Raw genomic sequence first — 23,001 nt, 5'->3', positions numbered from 1 at the left:
CATGATCTTATGTTAGCTAGAGGGATTTCGTATTAATTTTATGAAGTGTGAACTTTAACTTTCAGTTTACTTTATGACTCAGTATTGAACTTCTTAACTCTTTCTACCAGTTTTTAACCTCTGTGTCTTACATGCTTTTCCACTAAATATGCTATATTAAACATAAGTAGGGGTTGAAAATTCTTTTGTCTTTTCAATGACTCTGCTTTAAGTTGCTTTCTTTGAAGAATATTAATGTTAGCTTATCCCTACATGACAATTAATTGCTATTCCCACATACTGTGGGTTCAACAGCTTTCTTCCTTTTTTATTTCCAGTGTATTTTGATGTTTTTATTTTTAATTGGTATGGAAAGAGGGAGTGAAGATAGTTTTAAGTGGATACACTTTTCCTTTCATGAAGGCAAGCTGTAGGTGGGTGATAAAGAGAAAAGAGCTAGGCTTTGGATTCACACAAGACGGAATTTAATTCCTAGCTTTATTACCTGCTAGGTGTGTGACCTTGGGAATGTTACTTACCACCAAATATATTGTCATATATGAAAAGCAGGAGAATATATGCTTCAAAGTTGACTGTGCATAAGTAAGAGAGATATATATGGCACTTAATTCAGTGCCTAGTACATGCTTATTGGCATCATTAACTGACACTCCTGTGACTACTATTCTTACTATTATTATTATTACTGCTTTCAGCATGCAGAGAGCTCTTGTTTATGTTACCCTCTAGCTAATTTTCTATTACAGCGTATCAGTCTAGGGAAGCTGTGATGAAATCTTCACTTAAATCTTTGTCCACTTCAGATAAGTGGCCCTAACATTGTTTCTTGCCCATCAAAGGACTTTAAGTTAGTAGCTTCTACTATGCAATGCCCCAGTGAGATAAGAGGTTTCCTTTTTGTCCCTTTCTTTTAACCTTGGTGTTATTTTACAAAGATGAACACTTGAGCACCCAAGATGCTATGTCTTTTGGTGCATGTAAATGTTTGATTCTGCACGGAGAGACAAGATGTTAAATTGGTAAAATATATCAAATTAGCTTTAAAAATAACTTTATTGCAGTTCCTAAGGGAGAAATTATCTCTGTCATTTTAGAACCGCTCTCATACTTGCTGTATGTTGTGGATCAGCAAGTCTAGTCAGCCTTCTACTTGAGCAAAATATTGATGTATCTTCTCAAGATCTATCTGGACAGACGGCCAGAGAGTATGCTGTTTCTAGTCATCATAATGTGTAAGTGTTTACATTAAAAGGGGAGTTAATGCTAAATTGAGGTTTAAAATAATTATAACAATTGCGTTTTACGTATCAGGTGAGATGTCATAGTTCGGTTCAGGTAGTTTTAGAATGGCAGTGAGTTAGTACCCTGCATCAGCCAGAAATCAGAAAAAAAGCAAGACAAGTTAGAAGCACCAGTGGGTGGAGGATTCTTTATCTCAGGACTTTTAAGACCTTTATCCTTAGAGATCCCAACATTGTTCATTTCATCCAAGTATAACACCTATGCATGGGATAAAAAATGGTGTCACATCTTTGATTTTTCTGATTAGTTATTTGGGTCTTGAAATGTCCAGTTTAGCAGAAAGTCTTGTACTGTCCTCTGGGGACTATCTCCTACATACTCCATGAATTTTTCAGGAACCGAAGGGGTTCACTAAATCCAAGGAAGACAGTCCCTTTTATCAAGTCAGAAGGAGGAGGCAAAAAAGGACATTCCAGTCATTCTGTTGTTTCCATTGTTTCTGTGGCTGCATTGTTGCCACTCAAACTGGTCCTGCTGCCTGGTAATGGTTGACCTTTGACACCAAGATACCCTTACTGATTCAGATCCCTCAAGCCTTCCTGACAATTCATGCGGTGACTTTGAAGTTACAGCGTATTTTAGTTCCCATACCTATGCTTATATTCTCAGCCATTGTTCCCAAAGCACCAGCACCCTGCTCTGGCTGCTGGGCATCCTGACTTTATCCGCAGACAAAGTGAGCAGATTGACCCTTCCCCCCATATTCAGAACCTAATGTGGAACTCACATCTTAGCCAAGAATTAGCTGAGACCTTCATGGTCAGAGATCCTTTGAGGCAGTTGTTGGTCTTTTCTCTAGCAGATATCAGGTGGGCTTGTTCTGAAGGGTCAGAGGGGTTCAAATAACGTGGCAGAAAGAGATCAGTGTTTGTTTCTTCTTCTTTGCTACCAGATCTGTGCTGTGAGGCACCTTTATATCCTGTATAGAACCTTAGGCAGGAGAAAGTCCTATATGAACCTTCCCCTAGCAGGGACTCCCAGTTGTGGTTGGCCCCTTGAGTGATCTGTTTTACATGATAATGAAAATCGTCCAAGCTACTCCTATCTCTAGCTCAAGATTTTAAAATGTTTTGAAATTCTACCTCACAGGAAGCCATTGAAGAGAATTCTCAGAATCTCTTCAATGGTTAGTTGGACTTAACAGAGCCAAGCCTCGTCCATGACTCATCAGTAATCATGTGTAAAAGTAGGGCTTTGTGCTTGCTTCGGCGGCACATATCCTAAAATTAGAACAATACAGAGAAAATTAGCATGGCTTCTGCATAAGGAGGCAGCACAAATTTTTGAAGCATTCCATATTCTGTGCAGTCACTGGAAGGTCATTTGACTATTTGCTGACTAGCTGTAAGGAAACACTGTGAAGCAAAGCAAAAGATGGGTGCCACCAAAATACTGAAATTGTGATTTGCGCTGCAAAAATAGTCATGTAAGATGGTCTATGAGATGACTTAGAGCTGAATAACATGTTCGGTGCAAAATTATATTGTTAGCATGTATGTCGAAAACTAGAAAATGTCAACTTGCAACTTCTTCATGGAAACTAAAAAAAATAAAAGAGTTTTGGTCTCCCCTGCCAGCTGGCATTGAACATCAATATAAAGCGTTATCCTAACAAACATCTGGCTCAGAGTTGGAGTCTGTAGAGAAGGATCATTGGTCCAAGCCAAGTCTTAACATCCATTAGTTTTTCTGCCCTTGGTGTGATTGGCCAACTCCATAATAGTGGACAATCACATTAGCTACTTTAATGAGATATTTATGAATAAATTTAGTTGCAAACTATGACATAGTTGAGATGCCCTGAATTATAAGCCATAAGGAATAGGACAACTGAAAAGCAAAATTAGGACTTAATAACATTTTCTGAAAACTACATTTGCGTATTAGAACCTACGAACAAAATACACATTGGGTTTTATTTGGGATTCCAAGATAATTTTAGTCATAAAGTTTAGGAACAGATTATTCCATAGCTTTACTATTTCTCTGAGCATTTAAAAAATATCTTGTTAAATCTTTATAACAACCTAGTGAAATATGAAATAAGGCAGCAAAGTCCTCACTTTGTTGAAGAAGGCATTGAGCCTAAGAGAAGCAAATTGTCCAAGAACAAATAGCTGTTCATTATGGAGCTAGGACTTACGCAGAGCTGAGATGCTTTCTATTATGTCATGATAATGTAAGCTAATTTACTGGGTCACAATGCCCTTGATTTCTGAGCATTTCACCTTACATTGTTTTCTTCTTTAATTAGAAGCTTAAAGAGAAGTTTGTAGAATGTACTCACAAGTGAATGGGATAATACTGTTAAGTTCTGATATTATGATATTAGAAATACTCTAAGAATTTTACATTTGGTAAGTATTTTTTATATCAGTATTAAAATAGTAATTTGGTTTATTGCATTTTATACATAGAATTTGCCAGTTATTTTCTGACTACAAAGAAAAACGGATGCTAAAAATCTCTTCTGAAAATAGCAATCCAGGTAAGACTTGTGATAGTGAATTACTTTAGGTCAGTTGTCCCCAACCTTTTTGGCACCAGGGATTGGTTTTGTGGAAGACAATCTTTCCATGGGCTGAGGGAAGGTGGGAGTGGTTTCAGGATTATTCAATCATGTGACTTTATTGTGCTACTTTATATTATTATTACATTGTAATATACAATGAAATAATTATACAACTTAGCATCATGTAGAATCCGTGGAAGCTCTGAGCTTATTTTTCTGCAACTAGATGGTCTCATCTGGGGGCAAAGTGAGACAGTGACAGATCATCAGGCATTAGATTTTCATACGAAGCACACAGCGTAGATCCCTCATACCGGCAGTTCACAACAGGGTTCATGCTCCAATGAGTATCTAATTCTCTGACTGGTCTGACTGGAGGCAGAGTTCAGGCGTTAATATGAGCCTTGGGATGTGGCTGTAAACACAGGCGAAGCTTCCCTGGCTTGCCTGCTGCTCACCTCCTCCTGTGTGGTGTGGCTCATAATAGTCCATGGACTGGTCCCAGTCTGTGGCCTGGGAGTTGTGGACTCCTGCTCTGGGTGGTCCTACCATAGATAAAAAAGTAAAGTAAGGAATTTTTGATCACAAGAATGCTAAGCACAAGTCGTGTTACACATGCTTGTCCCAACAAGGTTTCACTATTACTGACTTCATTCCTCCTCATTTGAAGTTGGAAAGAGATACATTTACTTTGTTGGAACAAGATGTGTTCTACCTGCTAGTTAATTGTCATGGTAACAGTAATTTTGTTAGAACAAGATGCTCTGCTATCATTTGCCAAAAGATTGCCATAATAAATATACAAATTGCCCCACTCTAGGCTCAGTAGATTATAATAAAAGTAGAAAAATGTTTCACAATAACAAAAATGCTAGTATGCTACTGGGTTGTGGACACCTGATACATTGTATAATCCAAACTGTAGGAGGACACCTTTAGCTCTCTATTTATCACAGAGCTTCTGTAAGGTAGGTTGCATAAGTTGCGGGAGACAAAGGTGGAACAGATGTAGTTTTGATCTTTAAGGTGCTCGTGATAGAGCTGTCTCCATTTCTGTGCTTTTTCAACAGAATTTTCAAAGAACACATTTCTATCTATGTTTTCACTTGTCCACTTAACAAATAACTATCAAATATCTTTTAGATACTAACCATTTTTGTAATGCTACAGAACACAAACAAAAATATAGACAGGAGCTTGTTATTATCATTGTCGTTTTTATTATTTTACTACTTTGTTCGGTGCTTGCTGTGTGCTAGATGCCCACTGGAAGCTTATAATTATGATTTATTATATATTGATTATGTGCCAGACATATGTGATGAGGAATAAAAGTTTTGGAAAAAAACAGGTGTGATTTAAGGTAAACATACAGAGTGAGAAGAATTTTTCTAGGTAAAGAAGCAGAAGAATAATGTTTGGCAGAAGGAACATGGAACGAGTTGGTGTGTTTGCCAGAAGGAACGTCTAATGAGATTGCCTGTTTGGCAGAAAGAGCAGCAAGTGCAAAAGACAAGATGCTTGAGTGAACTTTTCAGGGTTTCTGAGCAGTTCACTTTTGCTAGTACCAAAAGTGTGAGATACCAGAGGTTGGGAATGAGGTGAATACTTAGCTAAGGCAAATTTATGGTAGACTTTTTAATACTGTAGAAATGAGTAGGTCTTATCCTGTGGGCCATAGGAAATTTACCAGATAGAATGGTTTGGACTGCAAATACTGATGAGCAGTGGCTAAAACAGTAGGAACCAGAGTTGTTTTGGTTGTTCGGTGATATATTAGGTATCCCACTTGTTCCTCTTTCAGCTGTGCTGTTGGCAGTGTTTTATTCATGTCTCCTTTCAGGGTTGGCTAATCGCAGCAGCTCCAAACATCTTGTTCTCACAGCACAACATCGCAAGAGCTGCTTTTCTTCACATGTGTCTTTTAAACAGGGAGAAAACTTAGAAGCATGCAAGGGGCTTCCTGTAACATTTCATTGGCTGGGTCACATCACATGCTCATTCCCAAACCAGGCACTGGGAAGGCAAATATGTGATTAGCTTAGAATAAACATTTCTGTTTCTGAGGCTGAGGAGGGGGATTGAGATAATAAATACCCCAATAGACTTGTGTTTCTTCTGCAAGAAAGAATAAGACATGGCTATTGCAAGGGAGACCACAGTGTTTGCTGCAGAGGCTCATTGGAGACATTTGAGCAGGGGAATTGCAATATTAAATTTTAGTACTAAGGCCTTCTGGTCATGGTGTAAAACGAGTTAGCAAGCTTTTTCTGTAAAGGACCAGGTGGGTAATATTTGAGGTTGTGTGGTCTCTATCATATCTACTTACCCTGCTGTTGTTTGCTGTTGTAGTGTGAAAGCCACAATGATTCTATGTAAGCAAAGAGGCATGACTGAGCTCCTATAAAACTTTATTTACAAAGCCATAGGCAGATTAGATTTGGCCTGTGGCCTATAGTTTGCTGGAATTGATGGAAGGGAACCAGGTAAAGAAACCAGGAGACAAAGGAAGCTTTTGCAGTAGTGAACTATAGTTTCCTTGTCACACATCCTTGGACTAGTATCAGTGTATTAGAAGGTTTTCACCCATCCATGGTGAAATAAATAAAGTTCAGAATCTCAGTTACTCATTTTAATATGTTGGCCTTTTTTTGGTGTTATGCTTTTTTCATTTGTTTTGCTTAATTTTTTTCATGTAAAAAACGCATTAATAGTTGGCATTTTCTTTTAAATAAAAACCATTTTGTAAATGTTTATGTTCCCAGTGGTAGTGGGAGTATAAAGCAGAGGCAGAAAAGAGGTATAGTCAATATGATTTAGTGATAATTGAGTGAGAAAGGTTTGGGGCACAGAGAGAAATGTCAGATAATTTCCAGCTTTCCGGGTTGTACACTAGTATTTAACCTGAATGTGAGGCTTTCATAATCTGCCTTCTGCCCCACTCTCCATCTTTAGCCCTTTTCCCTGTGTGCCCTTTCTCTGGCATTGATGACCTGCTGGTAATGCTCTGCTCACTCATCTTTCTATTGCAGGCAAATCCTTTCCCTCTTTTAGGCCTCGCTCCTGCCCTTGCTGCTGCATGGCATGCTGTCATCTTTTCCTGCCTCTACCCTTTTAATCTGGCTAGCCTCAATATTTCAGTCTCTGCTTAGGCATGTGTTCTAGAAAAGCCATCCCTGACATGCCTTATTTTCATTCTTTGTAAACCCTAATGCCTAGCATGTATGTAGCAGGACTCAGTAAGAAATTTCTGAGTAAAATGTGAGTAAGACGATGTGCAGGATTGTCCTCTGCAGTCTTGGAGCAGAGGGGACAGACACGTGGAGGAATAATGCACAGCTCAGGTGGTAAAGATGTAGTAGAAAAATCATTGAAGTACTAAGGCAGCCTCAGGGAGGGAGGTACCTGTTTATTTGGGGAAAGACATGCAGAATCAAGGAAGACTTGACACAGCATTGTTTTAAGAGATGAAAAGAAGGCTGAGTGTGGTGGCTCATGCCTGTAATCCCAGCATTTTGGAGGGCTGGAGCGGGTAGATCACAAGGTCAGAAGATCAGGACCATCCTGGCCAATGGTGAAACCCCATCTCTACTACAAATACGAAAATTAGCTAGGTATGGTGGTGCATGCCTGTAATCCTGGCTTGACAGGAGAATCACTTGTACCAGGGAGTCGGAGGTTGCAGTGAGCTGAGAATGCACCATTGCACTCCAGCCTGGTGACAGAGTAAAACCCCAGCTAAAAAAAAAAAAAAGAAAGAAAGAAATTTGTCAGAATCCTGGAGGGAAACATTTTAGATGTTAGGAAGACATTGTACACTAATAAAGGTGTCAGTCAGTAGTAATTTTGGAAATCATTTATAAGGTACTATTGTTGCAAAAAACAGGAGGCAGGAGAGACCCTGTGGGTGAAACAGGAGGATTTCATTTAGGTACACATCAGCTCAGCAGATTTGCATCCAAAAGCTGAGCCCTGAACAAAGGGAGGGCTTGGCTTATATAGGCAAGCTTCCAGAAGCAGAATAAAGGCAATTAATCATATAGTGACAGTTTTGCAACCTCAGCATAGCCTGTGACCTTGCAGCTGCTTTGAAGGAAAACAGAAAGTTGCAAAATATATGCATTTATAAAAATAGCTATGAGTAAATGCTAAGGGGAAGGGGAGACGGGAAAGGAATTTGTTTTCTTAACCTTGCTCTGGGATGTCTGGAGCCCATACCTGTGGGCTCTGGCTTCTCAGACAGGGTCACCCCGACCTTTCCTGGGTCCTGCCTGTTGCTATCCTTAGAGTCAGAGTAGCTAAGTGCAGGAAAACTAAATTTTCTTTTCATTACATTTACTGCTTCACTGTTAGGAAGTGGAGAACAACATACCATGTCACCTTATACGTTTCTACTGTATTTTAAAGTTGTGTTTCTGGTGGTTTTGTTCATTTCTGTTGGGTGGATGAATTTGTGAGTGAATCACATCAGGTGTCTCCCCAAGTGGTTTGTTGAAGTTTTGGATAATTATTTCCTAAGTAACTATTTCATGAAAGACTAAACCCTGAATTTATGAAATAAAATAAAATGTTGTCTTAAATCTATTTTTATAAAGACAATAGTTTTTAACTGTTCTAAGTGGTTCATTTTAACTGAATACATGGATTTCTCAACAGAACAAGACTTAAAGCTGACGTCAGAGGAAGAGTCACAAAGGCTTAAAGGCAGTGAAAATAGCCAGCCAGAGGCATGGAAACTTTTAAATTTAAATTTTTGATTTAATGTTGTTTTCTTTGCTTTAATAATATTAGATAGTCCAAATGAAATTACCTTTCGGGCTAGGTTTTGAGAATCAATAGATTCTTTTTTTAAGAATTTAAAAATAGATTCTTAAAATTTATTTTAATAAATTCAGCAATCTCATTAACAGAAGAATCAATGGATTCTAATTGACATTTGATATTTAACTTCAAAAACATAACCACTGTGAAATTTAAAATACTCTAATTTTGCAGTATTCTTATTTAAAATATTCTTATCTGCCTTTTTGATTAGCTTATAGCTAATCTTTCCTTTTGGAATAGAGGCAAAAACAAATTCCAGAACTTTGTTCTTTTATTTTTAAAACACCCTAACATGATAAAGTAACATCAATTATTGGATTATATTATTAAGCAGTAGAATTATGAACAATGTAATCCTGATGGTCCCTGAGCTGGATTCATGGTTAAGGAGCAATCATGGCCAGTGATTGAAAATCTGCAGTTTTCTATTGTCAGTCACTGATACCAAGGTTAAAGATATATTCTGCCTTGTGGTCTCTCATTGACCTCAGCGTTTCTGTTCAGGGAGGGAATCAGGTTCATAAAAGCAACCCAACTGCCTATTCCAAGAATCACATCTTGCAGAATGGGAGCTTTGGTGTTGCTGCACAAACACAGTAACATTCGAACTTACTTCAGTTGCAGAAAATCAGTACAGATTATCAAACAATTTTATCCACTGTCATTAGTACACATTATAGAACTGGACTTAAGCACATAATCTATATTCATAACACTCTCATATTACAGCATATAATTTCAATTAAAATTTAAGAATTTGCATTTCTTTCTGTTTGGTGTTTATTTCAACTCCTAATAATTTAAAGCGTGCATACAGTTCAGTTAGGAATCTTTTAAAAAAAGGACTTCAGTGCAATGTAGGGGCTAGTGATAGTTAGGGTTTCGTGAGGTAAACCCTTTTCAAGTGAGGAAGCCTTTGAAACACTACAAATCATCTGCTAATTCATTTTTGGTAGATCTAACATGTAACAAATTAAGTTTAGTCCAAACAAATGGTGAAAAGTTAAGTTTGCTGGTTCATGTTTTTCTTCTCCCTTTATCTAAGGTGAATTATTTTTCACATGTTAGAAGCCAGTGATGTGGCAGTAGCTACATGTAGATTAAAAAGTTAATTCTTAATTTTAATTATTTAATTATTTTAACAGTTAAATTTTAAGTTTAATTATTTTCTTATTTTTCATTGTCCATACTTGATTACTGAAGAATAAAATTACTTTAAAAACATAAATTCCGAAAGAGGAGACATCACGGAAATACAGCAAGCAGATTAACATTCTGTTTTTGCATTTGCAGAAAATGTCTGAAGAACCAGAAATAAATAAGGATTGTGATAGAGAGGTATACCTTTATATTCAGATGTTTCTGTTGAATTAGATTTTTATGTTACGTTGTTTAACAAAGTGTAGTAAGTTTAGGCATACATGATCCTATCGTGTAAGTAGCATAAATCACCAGTGAAAAATTTAATATTTAACTCAGAAAGAATTCTGTATACTGAGTTTTAAAGAGATGCAAACCCTAGAGATGTTCTTTCATTATTATGGAATAATCCTGAATGGTGCCTTAAAATGCTAAGTAATGCCACTTTAGGAGCTTTGGATCAGTCATTTTATCTTTCTTGGTTTTAGTCTGATTATCAATAGATAATGTGGCTAAAGAGGACAGTTTCTTATTCTGTGTATTTTCCAGCTGGAAAATTGTATGGCTATTGAATGTGAAATCTGGGGAGCATCTCATTTTCTGGAATTCCACGCTTGTGCCTCAGCAGCTTCACTCTGCTCCTTGTGTTGTGGTGAACTTTGGTTCCCATGTTTCAGTGAGCACCATCATGTTTTCGATATCCCAGGAACCAAATGAAAAAGGAATGATCAAAGGCAGTGGGAGAAGAATATCTTAGTGCAGAAAAGAGCAATCTTCCTTTCTACTCCTGAAGCCCCACAGTGTTTCATCCTCTAAATCTGACCGTTGAATGTAAAATCTAGGTGGTAAAGACAGGAGACACAATTTGTGTCTTTGTCTTTTTATGTGTGTGTTCCCACGAGTCAAATGGGGTAAATACATATATAAGATTCTGAAGAGTGGTTGGGAATAAAAGCATAAAATGAAGGAGGGCCCTTTTTGAATTTTGGAAAATTCTGTTTTATTCAGTAAAACAGAAATCAAGCAAACGTTTCAAAAATTTTACTGAGATACTAATGATAATTACATCATAAAATTATATGCTACTAGTTCTGTATATATGATTAAATTTAAATGTGAAATATTTTTAATGACTAAAATAATGATAAACTGTTCAAGTGATAAAATCAATTGAAAAGATCCTTTCTATTCAATAAAGCGATAACCATCCTTAATATCAAACTTCCACTCAAGGTTGAAGAAGAAGTGAAGAAGCACAGAAGTAATCATGTGGGATTACCAGAAAACCTGACTGATGGTGCTGCTGCTGGCAATGGTGATGATGGATTAATTCCACAAAGAAAGAGCAGAACACCTGAAAGTCAGCAATTTCCTGACACTGAGAATGAAGAGTGTCACAGGTAAGCCTCTGGCAACATTTAACAGGAGACAACCATGTGCTGTCAAACTAATCCTAATTTGGGCTAATATTCATGATGAACACATTTTATACTTTTCCTATGATATTCAGCCTTGCCTGGTAATCAGAAAAATGAAAATCAGCAAACAATGAGTTACCATTTTTTCCGGTCATTAATTTATTTGAAAAATAACCAGTATTGGCAAATGTGAGGGAAAAGGCATTTTCTTTTCTTTTTAGTGAACTTTTATTTTAGCTTCTTGGGTACATGTGCAGGTTCGTTATATGGGTAAACTGTATCATGGAGGTTTCAGCTACATAAGAAGCAAAATACCCAAAAGGTAGTTTTTTGGTCCTCTCCCTCCTGCCATGCTCCATCCTCAAGTAGGCCCCAGTGTCTGTTATTCTCCTGTTTGTGTCCATGAGTTCTCATTGTTTAGTTCCCACTAATGAGTAAGAATATATGGCATTTGATTTTGTGTTCCTACATTAGTTTGCTTAGGATAGTGGCCTCCAGCTCCATCCGTGTTGCTGCAAAGGAAATGGTTTTGTTGAAAAAGACATTTCATACACTGTTAGTATACATTTTGAGCATTAATTTAGTGGCATATTCACACACACATACATAACATAGTAAGGATATATAATACATATAAAGGATGTTTGTATAGATATGTTACATATATACTTACCTATATATTTATTACAGCATTATTATATCAAAAAGTTGGAGCTAGTCTAATTCCTTATCAATAGGAAATAGCTCAGTTTCCATACCCCCAAAATAAGGTAGTATAAACCATTTTTTTTAAGATGAGGTTAGATCTAGAGAGTACTGATTATTTCACAATTAAAATGTATTTAAAGCATTTAGTTTGATGACACATCTTAAGAATTCTTGTTAGAATTCTTGTAATATCTGCTGTGTTGCAAATGGAAGCTACATGCTACATTGACACTGTACTTTGTTAGCCACAAGATTGCTAGTGACTAAATTTGTGTTGTCAGTGGCCTGAGTGCTGAAATATTGGACCCTCAATCTGAATATTGCCAAGGGATTATACGTGGGGATCTAGATTTAATATAAACATTTCAGTGTATTGGGTAAAAATTTTATTAAAATACATCAAAGGATCTTTTATCTACTGAACCAGGAGTTGTCCAGCTTTTTCTGCAAATAGCCAATTAGTAAATATTTTACGCTTTGTGGACTATATATATTTATTTTCTTGAGACAGGGTCTTGCTCTGTTGCCCAGGCTGGAGTGCAGTTGTGTGATCACGGCTCACTGCAGCCTTGACTTTCTGGGCTCTAGCGATCTTCCCCTCTCAGCCTCTCTACTAGCTGGGGCCACGGGTGTGCAACGTCACACCCAGCTAATTGACTCCATGGACTGTAGAGTCAGTAAGCCTGGCTGCGTTGCAAGATACTTGACTTATAAAAACCGGCAGTGGGCTGGATTTGGCCCACAGGTGCTTATTTTCCAACCCTTGTGCTAAAAGGAAGGTGCTGCTAATGCAGTGACTCTTATTTGTAAAAGTCCCCTGCGTGTGACATTATCCTCCCTTTGAGAAAAGGATATATTTCAGTATTCACCTCACCGTATTTTTCAACAGTGGCTTCATAAAATTTTTAAAATAAAAATAAGATTATTTTCTGCATTTTTCCCACTTTATTCCTGTTAGTAGAACTCAGTATTTTACCGTGATCAATGACTTTGTATATTTGATGAGTATCAACTCTCCTAGAATTGGCTGAATTTTTTTTTTTTTTTTTTTTTTGAGACGGAGTCTCGCTCTGTCACCCAGGCTGGAGTGCTGTGGCCGGATCTCAGCTCACTGCAAGCTCCGCCTCCCGGGTTCACGCCATTCTCCTGCCTCAGCCTCCTGAGTAGCTGGGACTACAGGCGCCCGCCACCTCACCCGGCTAGTTTTTTTGTATTTTTTAGTAGAGACAGGATTTCACCGTGTTAGCCAGGATGGTCTCGATCTCCTGACCTCGTGATCTGCCCGTCTCGGCCTCCCAAAGTGCTGGGATTACAGGCTTGAGCCACCGCTCCCGGCCGAATTGGCTGATTTTTATCAAGCAAGAAATACTCTCCCTGAAACCTTCAGTATTTCTTGGTCTTTATGTATCAGCATGAACAAAATGATAATCAGCTTATGTAATCTAGAAATGTTCAAGGGACCTTTAATATCTCAGTCTGGCATTTTTTAATGCCATATGTATATAATTTTTATAAACTTTAAAATACATAATTGTTATATAAAATTTGAAAACTCCACCTGCTATATACAATTTGAAAACTGCTATTGCTTGTCTATCACTTTTCCATGACTGTGGAAGAAAATTACATCATTCTCAGTCATGACTGTGTTAAGTATGATGTCCTTAAAAGAACTGTCTACACTCACGAATTCAGGTTTTCTTTCTGTTCACTCTTGATCTCAATGCCAGTAAGTCTTCGGTGTCAGCACTCCTCCAAAGTTGTTTTTCTCAAGGTTATCACTACTTTTTTCTGTAACTAAATCTAGGCATTTTTTCTTACACCTCATTTAATCTGTCAGCAATATTTGAGCCAGTGAAGGACATCTCCTCCCTAACGGCGTCTTCACTAGGCTTTCAGGACCTCACCCCCTCAGGTTTTTCCTCCTGCCTTTCTAGTCCATTCATCGTGGTCTGTTTTGCTTGCTCTTCCTCATCTTTCTCCTTTTGGACGTTGTTGTTTCCCAGAGCTCAGTCCTCAATCTTCTTTCTCATAACTTTTTTATTTTTTTAAGACAGAGTTTCGCTCTGTCACCCAGGCTGGAGTTCAGTGGCATGATCTTGGCTCACTGCAACCTTTGCCTCCTGGGTTCCAGTGCTTCTCCTGCCTCAGCCTCCTGAGTAGCTGGGATTACAAGTGCACGCCACCATGCCCGGCTAATTTTTGTATTTTTAGTAGAGACAGGGTTTCCCCATGTTGGCCAGGCTGGTCTTAAACTCCTGACCTCAGGTGATCTGTCTGTCTGTGTTGGGATTACAGGTGTGAGCCACCATGCCTTGCCCCTCATGACTTTTTCTACTGTGTATATGCTAGTGATTCCAAATGTATGTCTCCAGCTCAGGTCTCTCTCCTTAATTCCAGATCTCTATGTCAGCCCGCCTACTTGACATCTCTATTTGATTAGCTGTTGGGTATCATACACTTGTGAGATGCAAAACTGGGCTCCTGATGCCTTCCAGAAATCTACAGCTCATGTAGTCTTTCCTCCTCTGGTTAAGGGCAACTCTTCCAGTCGCTCTGCCAAAAACCTTGGTGTCATTCTTGACTCATCTTTCTCTCTCTCTGACACCTCACATCTAATCTCTCAGTAAATGCCAGGCCTACCTGAAGAATGTATCCCGAAGCCAGTCATATCTTGCACATCTGAGCCACCATCATCTGCAGTCTAGATGAGTGTCGTAGACTGGGAATTGATAGTCCTGGTTTTTAAAAACTTCCCCTTTCATCAATTCTTAACTTAGTGGATGGATTTAAAACATAAGTCAAATTGTGTCATTCCTCTGCCCCAGCCCTTCTGATTGCCTCCCATTTCACTCTTCGAGTATGTGACAGAGTTCCTCCTAATAACCAAAAGGCAGTAAACCATCTGGCATGTTACCTCTCCTGCTTGAACTTCTGTTCCTTACCTCTTTGCTCTGCTTCAGCCACACTGAGCTTCTTGCTATTCCTTACCTATCCCTAGTGCTTAGACTCTAGGCACACCTCTGTCTGCCCTTAGAAGTTCCCTGTGTCTGGATATTCGTCTAGCTTTCCATCTCTTCAGTTCTTTACTTAAAATCCCCTTTCTAAGAAGAAAAGGGGTAAAAGAAACACATTAAGGAATAACCACTTTCTGAGGAAGAACCGTGTACCAGCACAATTCCTAGTCCAGAGAAAAATGAAGGAAAAGGAAAAAAAGAGAGAGAACGATGACTAGCAGAAAGGAATTACAATTGTATCACCAGGACACATCATGCTTAAGATTCAGCTGGGAGCCTACCAGGGATGCTGTCTAACATAATCAAGGGAAGGTTCAGTGCAACAGTGGTTTATCATCTCTAACTTTAAACCTGTTTGTATCTTGACATCAACTCTGTTAACATCATCACTTTCTAGAGTCTTTGATATACAAATACAATATTCTTTGTATTAAAGAAAAATCCTCTTTCTCAGCAGGGGCTTTTCTGGCCTCCCAACTTTCCCACCGCCCTCCTCGTCAAACACATAAACATTTCATTTTCCTGCTTTAGTTTTTCTCCTCTAACGTACTGTGTATTTTGCCTTACCTGTCTGTTGTATTGTGTGTTTATCTCACTCTCATGAGTAGGGGTTTTATTGTTCATTACCATATCCTCACTTCCTAGAAAAAGGCCTAACATATGAGACGTAGCTACCTAATAAATAGTTATTGGACAAACGAGTGGAGTTTATCCTGGATATGTTGCTTGAGTCTCACTTAAAAAGTGTTCGACAAAGTTCATTTTAACAATTTTGCCAGGTGATTATATGCATTTTTAAAATTCTTTTGGCACTTTATAATACGCTACATTGTTTATATTAATATTTTTTCGCTTAGGGAGAAAAGCCCAATATTGTGGTTATTCACTATTCTTTTACTGTTAATCATGATAATTGCAATTATGGTAAAATGAGTGAGAGGAATTGCAAACTTTACTGGTATTTTATTTATTTAGAGACAGAGTCTTGCTCTGTCACCCAGGCTGCAGTGCAGTGGCGTGACCTCGGCTCGCTGCAACCTCCGCCTCCTGGGCTCAAGCAATTCTCCTGCCTCAGCCAGCTGAGGAGCTGGGATTACAGGTGCGCGCAACTACGCCCGACTAATTTTCGTATTTTTAGTGGAGAGGGAGTTTCACCCTGTTTGTCAGGCTGGTCTTGAACTCCTGACCTCAGGCAATCCACCCGCCTCGGCCTCCCAAGGTGCTGGGATTACAGGCGTGAGCCACCACGCCCGACCACTAGTATTTTATATTAAAAACTATTAGAGTGGTAAATTTAATGGACCACAAATTCTTTCCAAGGGATTATGGACCTTTGGTATTTGAAATAAAAAGTCAGAGTTGGAATTTTTTGCTTCCTCTAGTAAGACGTATACTGGTCAGGCACTGTCTATTCTGATGGAGCAGCTCTTGCTGCTGGGCTGTCTTTCAGAAGCAAGCTGCTCACATGGATATGGGTTGGTGAGCAAGGCCAGTGGTCATTGGTGGATTGACTAGATTTTGAACTGGCTCTGGGTGGCTTCTTGTTACCATGGCTACAGGTCAATTCTTTCCTAAGTTGAGTCAACTTTAACCAGAAATTTTCTGTTCAAAAGTTGCCTTCCATTAACTATGTTCAAAATGAAACTTTTTAATATTCCAGAATTGTAGACTTAGAGTTTTGGTTATGATGGATTGGTTAATAGTAGCTCTCAGGATGATTTTTTTTGATACATCATCTTAACCAGAAGAATTCTGTGTATAATTTATTTCTTGAAAATAATTGTTTTGTTTTTGTTTTTGGTATTTTTAGAAGCTTTTGCTCAAGTCCTAACATAATCTCTAGTAGGAGATTTTAGTCTCCTTGTCAGTTCATGTATGTATATGGTAGTGATATTCTCTCTTTTTAAATTCCTTTTCTTTTCTTGTTCACTTTCTTCTCTGTACAGTAATCATGATATTGTTATACATTTTTATCTCATTAAAAAGTAGTTACAATTTTCTGCTGGCAAATCCAGCTTTTTATATATTTTGACTGAATAAGTTAAAAGTGAAGAAAATTTACCAGATCATTTTATTTTCAAATAAAATCATAACTAATAAAAATTACCATTTTTGAATTATAAATAATGACATTTAGATATTTTAAAAGTAAGGATACACCCCCCAGTAGTTTAGCTTTGTGTTTCCATGCAAATCTCATGTCAAATTGTAATTCCCAGGTGTTGAGAGAAAAGAGCAGGTGGGAGGTGATTGGATCATGGGGTCAGTTGCTTCCATGCTGTTCTTGTGATAGTGAGTGAGTTCTCAGAAGAGCTGATGGTTTCTTAAGGGGCTCTTTCCCCTTCACTTCTCTCTCTCCTGCGGCCTTATGAAGAAGGTGCCTGCTTCCCCTTCATCTTCTGCTATGGTTAAGTTTCCTGAGGCCCCCCCAGCCATGCCTAACTGTGAATCAATTAAACCTATTTCCTTTATGAATGACCCAGTCTCAGGTATGTATGTGTATGAATTACCCAGTCTTGGGTATGTATGTATGTATACGGTGTGTGTATATACACACAGACATATATATGATATATATATGTGATGTGAGATATATATATATATCCATTTTCTTTATTCCACTTATCAGTTGACGGACACTGGTTGATTCCGTATCTTTGCATATTGTGGATTGTGCTGCAGTAAACATGTGTATGCGGGTATCTTTTTGAGAGTACGATTTCTTTTGTGTAGATATCCAGAAATGAGAATTCTGGATAAAATGGTAGGATCTACTTTTAGTTCTTTGAGAACTCTCCATACTGTTTTCCATAGATTTGTACGAATTTGTATTCCCACCAGCAGTGTATAACTGTTCTCTTTTCACCACATCCACACCAACATCTGTTGTTTTATGATTTCTAAAAGTGGCCATTGTGGCTGCAGTGAGGTGATATCTCAGTGTTGTTTTATTGTACATTTCCCTGATGATTAGAGATATTTAGCATGTTTTTATATGCTTGTTTACCATTTGTACATCTTCTTTTGAGAAATGTCTATTCATGTAATTTGGCCACTTTTTAATGGAATTCTTTGTATTTTTCCTATTGATTTGTTTGAGTTTCTTGTAGGTTGTAGATATTAGTCCTTGGTTAGATTCATAATTTTCAAATATTTTTTCCCATTGTATAGGTTGTTGGTTTACTCTGATGATTATTTCTTTTGCTGTGATGAAGCTTTTTAGTTTAATTAGGTCTTATTTATTTTCATTTTTGTTGCTTTTGCTTTTTGGGTCTTCATCATAAATTGTTTGCCTAGGCCAATATTTTCGGGTCTTAGGTTTAGGCCCTTAATCCATCTTGAATTTATTCTTGTACATGGTGAGAGATAGAGATCCAGTTTCATTCTTCAACATGTGGCTATCTTTTTTCCCCAGCTCCATTTGTTGAATAACGTGTACTTTCTCCAGTGTATGTTTTTGTATCCTTGCTCAGAGATCATTTGGTTGTAGTGACTTTATTTCTGAGTTGTCTATTCTGTTCCATTGATCTAGGTATATACTTTTATACCAGTGCCACGCTGTTTTTGTTACTGTGGCCTTAGAGTATAATTTGAAGTCAGGTCATGTGATGCCAACATATTTGTTCCTTTTGCTTGGTATGTCTGTTGCTATTCAGGCTCTTTTGTGGTCCTTCATAAATGTCAGCATTTTAAAATAACTTTGTGAAGAATGACATTGGTACTTTGCTAGAAATTGTATGGAATGTGTAGACGGCTTTGGGCACTATGGTCATTTTCACGATATCAGTTCTTTGAGTCCATTAACATAGGATGGATCTTCATTTGTTTGCATCATCTATTATTTTCTTCAGTGGTGTTTTCCAGTTATCTTTATAGAGATCACTCACCTTTTTCATTAAGTATATTCCTAGGTATTTCACACTTTTTTGCAGCCTTTGTAAAAGGGATTGGATTCTTGATAAGGACTCTCAGCTTGGTCGTAGTTGGTGTATAGTGGTGCTACTGATTGGTATTCATTTAATTTGTAACTTCTGAGACTTTACTGATTCATTTATCAAATCTCCCATTACCGCCCAAGCTCCTACTCCTGTTGGGTCAGCGGTGGCATTAGATTGTCATAGGAGTGTGACTCGAACCCTGTTGTAAGCTGCTCATGCAGGGGATTCAGGTTGTTCACTTCTTATGAGAATCTAATGCCTTATGATCTGTCACCGTCTCCTGTCACCCCCAGATGGGACCATGTAGTTGCAGGAAAACAAGCTGAGGCTCCCACTCATTCTGCATTTTGGTGAGTTATATAATTATTTCATTATGTATGAATAATAATAGAAATAAAGTGCACAATGAATGTAATGTGCTTGAATCATCCTGGAACCATCCCCCACCTCAGGTTCCTGGAAACATTATCTTCCACAAAACCAGTCCCTGGTGCCAACATGGTTGGGGCAGCTGGGTTAACAGATGTGAGACCCCTTTGCCTTGTCTAGGATTCATGTGCAGATATACATCGTGTGAATGACGTCTGATGGCGCCATCGTGCCCTGTAGATCATTTTAGGGACACCTCCAGTATTTCATGAAAATTAAAATTTCTTCTAGTGATGAACAAAATGATACTCAGAAGCAAGTTTCTGAAGAACGGAACACTGGAATATCACAAGATGAGATTCTGACTAATAAACAAGAGCAGATAGAAGTGACTGAAAAGAAAATGAATTCTGAGGTATTTTCTTTAGTTATTTTCAAATTTTTCATATGTGTATATATTTAAAACATGATATATTTTGGAAATATAAAGGATTTTTAAGTCATATATATGTGTGTATATATTCTATATATCCTTTGTCATATATCTACATATGTACATATAGGATAAAGCTATGTTCTGAATTCAACTCCATTTGCCTGCAGCAGTCGAGCAATGGCCTCAATCCAAAGGAGAAGCTTTTGATATTTTTCATCAGAATTGATGATCTTTCCAATATCAAAAATAAGTTTTGCTAGTAAAAAGAAATTGTCTAGTTTTTGGACATTGGTTTATTTTTTGAAAATATTAATAGAGAAGTGAATTGATTATTTTCACTGATAGGAAAGTCGGAAATGTATAGCTGGGTCAGAGGCCACATTGTGGATGTCATTATCCTTGCTTTTGCAGAGAGGAACAGTTTGCTCCAAGAAGTTTCTCATTTCAATGCAAAGAGCTTTGAAAACAATGACATGCCATGATACACATTTAGTGATAATTTATTGATAAGTATTTTGTTCCTAGAGAAATAGTTCAGTGTATTTCCCCTATTTCACACTTACTGCTGTTTCAAACATTGTAAAGAGGAAAGAAAAGTTATTGCAATGGCAAATAATCTCGTGATTTCTAAGAAAATCTCTCTAAGTTCTATCTTATTTACCATTCGTATTTTGAAATAAAAGGCTTCTTTTGTATTTATGTATTTACACCATAGAAGTAACTGTGATTTTGTGGAGGATCACTAGAAGTAGCATCAGGAGACCTGGGGAAAATCCTGCATCTTGTATATATTTTTTGACCTCTCCTTTTAAGAATCGTGATCTTAAATGAGTTCAGTGTTGCATGTAGAAGTCCAATGCTTAGATGCAGACGTGTACAGGGTAGAAGGGTACAGTGCTTAGATGCAGATGTGTACATTGTGGAAGGGTACAATGCTTAGATTTAACCGTTATGAATAAATGTCACTCTTATAACTGAGTATAAAAATATTAGAAATGTAGAATATCAGTAAAATGTTCTTCAGTAAAAGGAACTTAAAGAATTTAACCTCTGGGTTTTTTTGTAACTCAGAGAAAGGCTTTATAAATTCTGAGATTCTTTAAAATCCTCTAGTGATTTATTTTTCATAGTCTTTAAATAAATACTTAAACTTTTGGGAATTTACACTCTATCAGGTTTGAAATTTTGTCCAATTTTTTTTTTTCCAGTTAAATGTCCACTGTGGGGATTCTTTCATTATACAAATACACATGTTATTTTTTAATTTCAGAAGAAATCATGATATGTCATTCTATTGAGTGCTAATTAAAAGTTCCCTTTGTTTATTTAGCTTTCTCCTTGTCTTAAGAAAGAAAAAGATCTCTTGCATGAAAATAGTACGTTGCAGGAAGAAATTGCCATGCTAAGACTGGAGCTAGACATGATGAAACATCAGAGCCAGCTAAGAGAAGAGAAATATTTGGAGGAAATTGAAAGCGTGAAAAAAGAGAATGATGATCTTTTAAAGGCTATGCAGTTGAATGAGCTCACCATGGATGATGATACCGCCGTGCTTGTCATTGACAACGGTTCCGGCATGTGCAAGGCTGGATTTGCAGGCAACGATGCCCCCCGGGCTGTCTTCCCTTCCATCGTGGGGCGCCCCAGGCACCAGGGCATAATGGGGGGCATGGGTCAGAAGGAGTCCTATGTGGGCAACGAAGCCCAGAGCAAGAGAGGCATCCTGACCCTGAAGTACCCCATGGAGCACGGCATCATCACCAACTGGGGCGACATGGAGAAGATCTGGCACCACACCTTCTACAACGAGCTGCGTGTGGCTCCCGAGGAGCACCCCATCCTGCTGACCGAGGCCCCCCTCAACCCCAAGGCCAACCGCGAGAAGATGACCCAGATCATGTTTGAGACCTTCAACACCCCAGCCATGTACGTGGCCATCCAGGCAGCGCTGTCCCTGTACACCTCTGGCCGTACCACTGGCATCGTGATGGACTCCGGTGACGGGGTCACCCACAGTGTTCCCATCTATGAGGGGAATGCCCTCCCCCATGCCACCCTGCGGGTAGACCTGGCTGGCCGGAACCTGACTGACCACCTCATGAAGATCCTCACGGAGCGTGGCTACAGCTTCACTACCACCGCTGAGCGGGAAATCGTGCGTGACATCAAGGAGAAGCTGTGCTATGTCGCCCTGGACTTTGAGCAGGAGATGGCCACAGCGGCCTCCAGCTCCTCCCTAGAGAAGAGCTACGAGCTGCCCGATGGCCAGGTCATCACCATCGGCAATGAGCGGTTCCGCTGCCCCGAGGCGCTCTTCCAGCCTTCCTTCCTGGGCATGGAATCCTGTGGCATCCACGAAACTACCTTCAACTCCATCATGAAGTCTGACGTGGACATCCGCAAAGACCTGTACAGCAACACAGTGCTGTCTGGCGGCACCACCATGTACCCTGGCATGGCCGACCGGATGCAGAAGGAGATCACCGCCCTGGCGCCCAGCACAATAAAGATCAAGATCATTGCTCCACCAGAGCGCAAGTACTCCGTGTGGGTCGGTGGCTCCATCCTGGCCTCGCTGTCCACCTTCCGGCAGATGTGGATCACCAAGCAGGAGTATGATGAGTCAGGCCCCTCCATTGTCCACCGCAAATGCTTCTAGGTGGACTGTGACTTAGTTGCGTTACACCCTTTCTTGACAAAACCAAACTTCGCAGAAAACAAGATGAGATTGGCATGACTTTATTTGTTTTATTGTTTCAATTTTTTTTTTTTTTTATTATTGACTTGACTTAGGATTTAAAAACTGGAATGCTGAAGGTGACAGCAGTTGGTTGGAGTGAGCATCCCCCAAAGTTCTACAATGTGGCTGAGGACTCTGATTGTACATTGTTCTTCTTTTCAATAGTCATTCCAAATTTTGTGAGATGCGTTGTTTCAGGAAGCCCCTTGCCCTCCTAAAAGCCACCCCACTTCTCTCTAAGGAGAATGCCCCAGTCCTCTCCAGAGTTCACACAGGGGAGATGATAGCATTGCTTTCATGTAAATTATGTAATGCAAAATTTTTAAAATCTTCGCCTGAGTACTTTTTGATTTTGTTTCATTTTGAACAGTTTTCATGGCCCCCTTTTTTGTACCCCAACTCGGGGTGTATGAAGGCTTTTGGTCTCCCTGAGAGTGGCTGGAGGCAGCCAGGGCTTACCTGTACTCTGACTTGAGAAGAATTGGATGAAAGTGCACACCTTAAAAAAATTGAATGAGGAAGCACAGTATTTCAATACAGTGAACAGCTTAGCATTTTGACAACTGAGAATAAAATGCTCAGTTCTGGACAATGTAA

At 38.7% G+C, this 23,001-nt stretch overlaps 1 protein-coding gene and 1 non-coding gene across 3 annotated transcripts in view; both read left to right on the top strand.

Annotated features, from left to right (window-relative positions):
• LOC139356349 (actin, cytoplasmic 1-like) overlaps positions 1-22,643 on the top strand; it is a 31,601-nt gene extending 8,958 nt beyond the window's left edge. For both annotated transcript variants that reach the window (XM_071070152.1, XM_071070153.1), the window contains exons 5-11: positions 1,095-1,232; positions 3,720-3,790; positions 8,471-8,541; positions 9,932-9,976; positions 11,012-11,178; positions 19,520-19,643; positions 20,995-22,643. In XM_071070152.1, coding sequence (XP_070926253.1) covers positions 1,095-1,232; positions 3,720-3,790; positions 8,471-8,541; positions 9,932-9,976; positions 11,012-11,178; positions 19,520-19,643; positions 20,995-22,323 — 1,945 coding nt within the window. In that variant the 3' untranslated portion in view covers positions 22,324-22,643. The remainder of the gene's footprint in view (positions 1-1,094; positions 1,233-3,719; positions 3,791-8,470; positions 8,542-9,931; positions 9,977-11,011; positions 11,179-19,519; positions 19,644-20,994) is intronic.
• Positions 2,499-2,605, top strand: LOC139356444 (U6 spliceosomal RNA). Its single transcript, XR_011608414.1, has one exon. It is a non-coding gene; the product is annotated as a U6 spliceosomal RNA (small nuclear RNA).
• Positions 22,644-23,001: the final 358 nt, after the last annotated feature.

Source organism: Macaca nemestrina, chromosome 9 (assembly GCF_043159975.1).
Source record: "Macaca nemestrina isolate mMacNem1 chromosome 9, mMacNem.hap1, whole genome shotgun sequence".
Lineage (NCBI taxonomy): Eukaryota > Metazoa > Chordata > Mammalia > Primates > Cercopithecidae > Macaca > Macaca nemestrina.
Note: the sequence above shows the minus strand (reverse complement) of the source record. Positions and strands in the feature narration are given on the sequence as shown.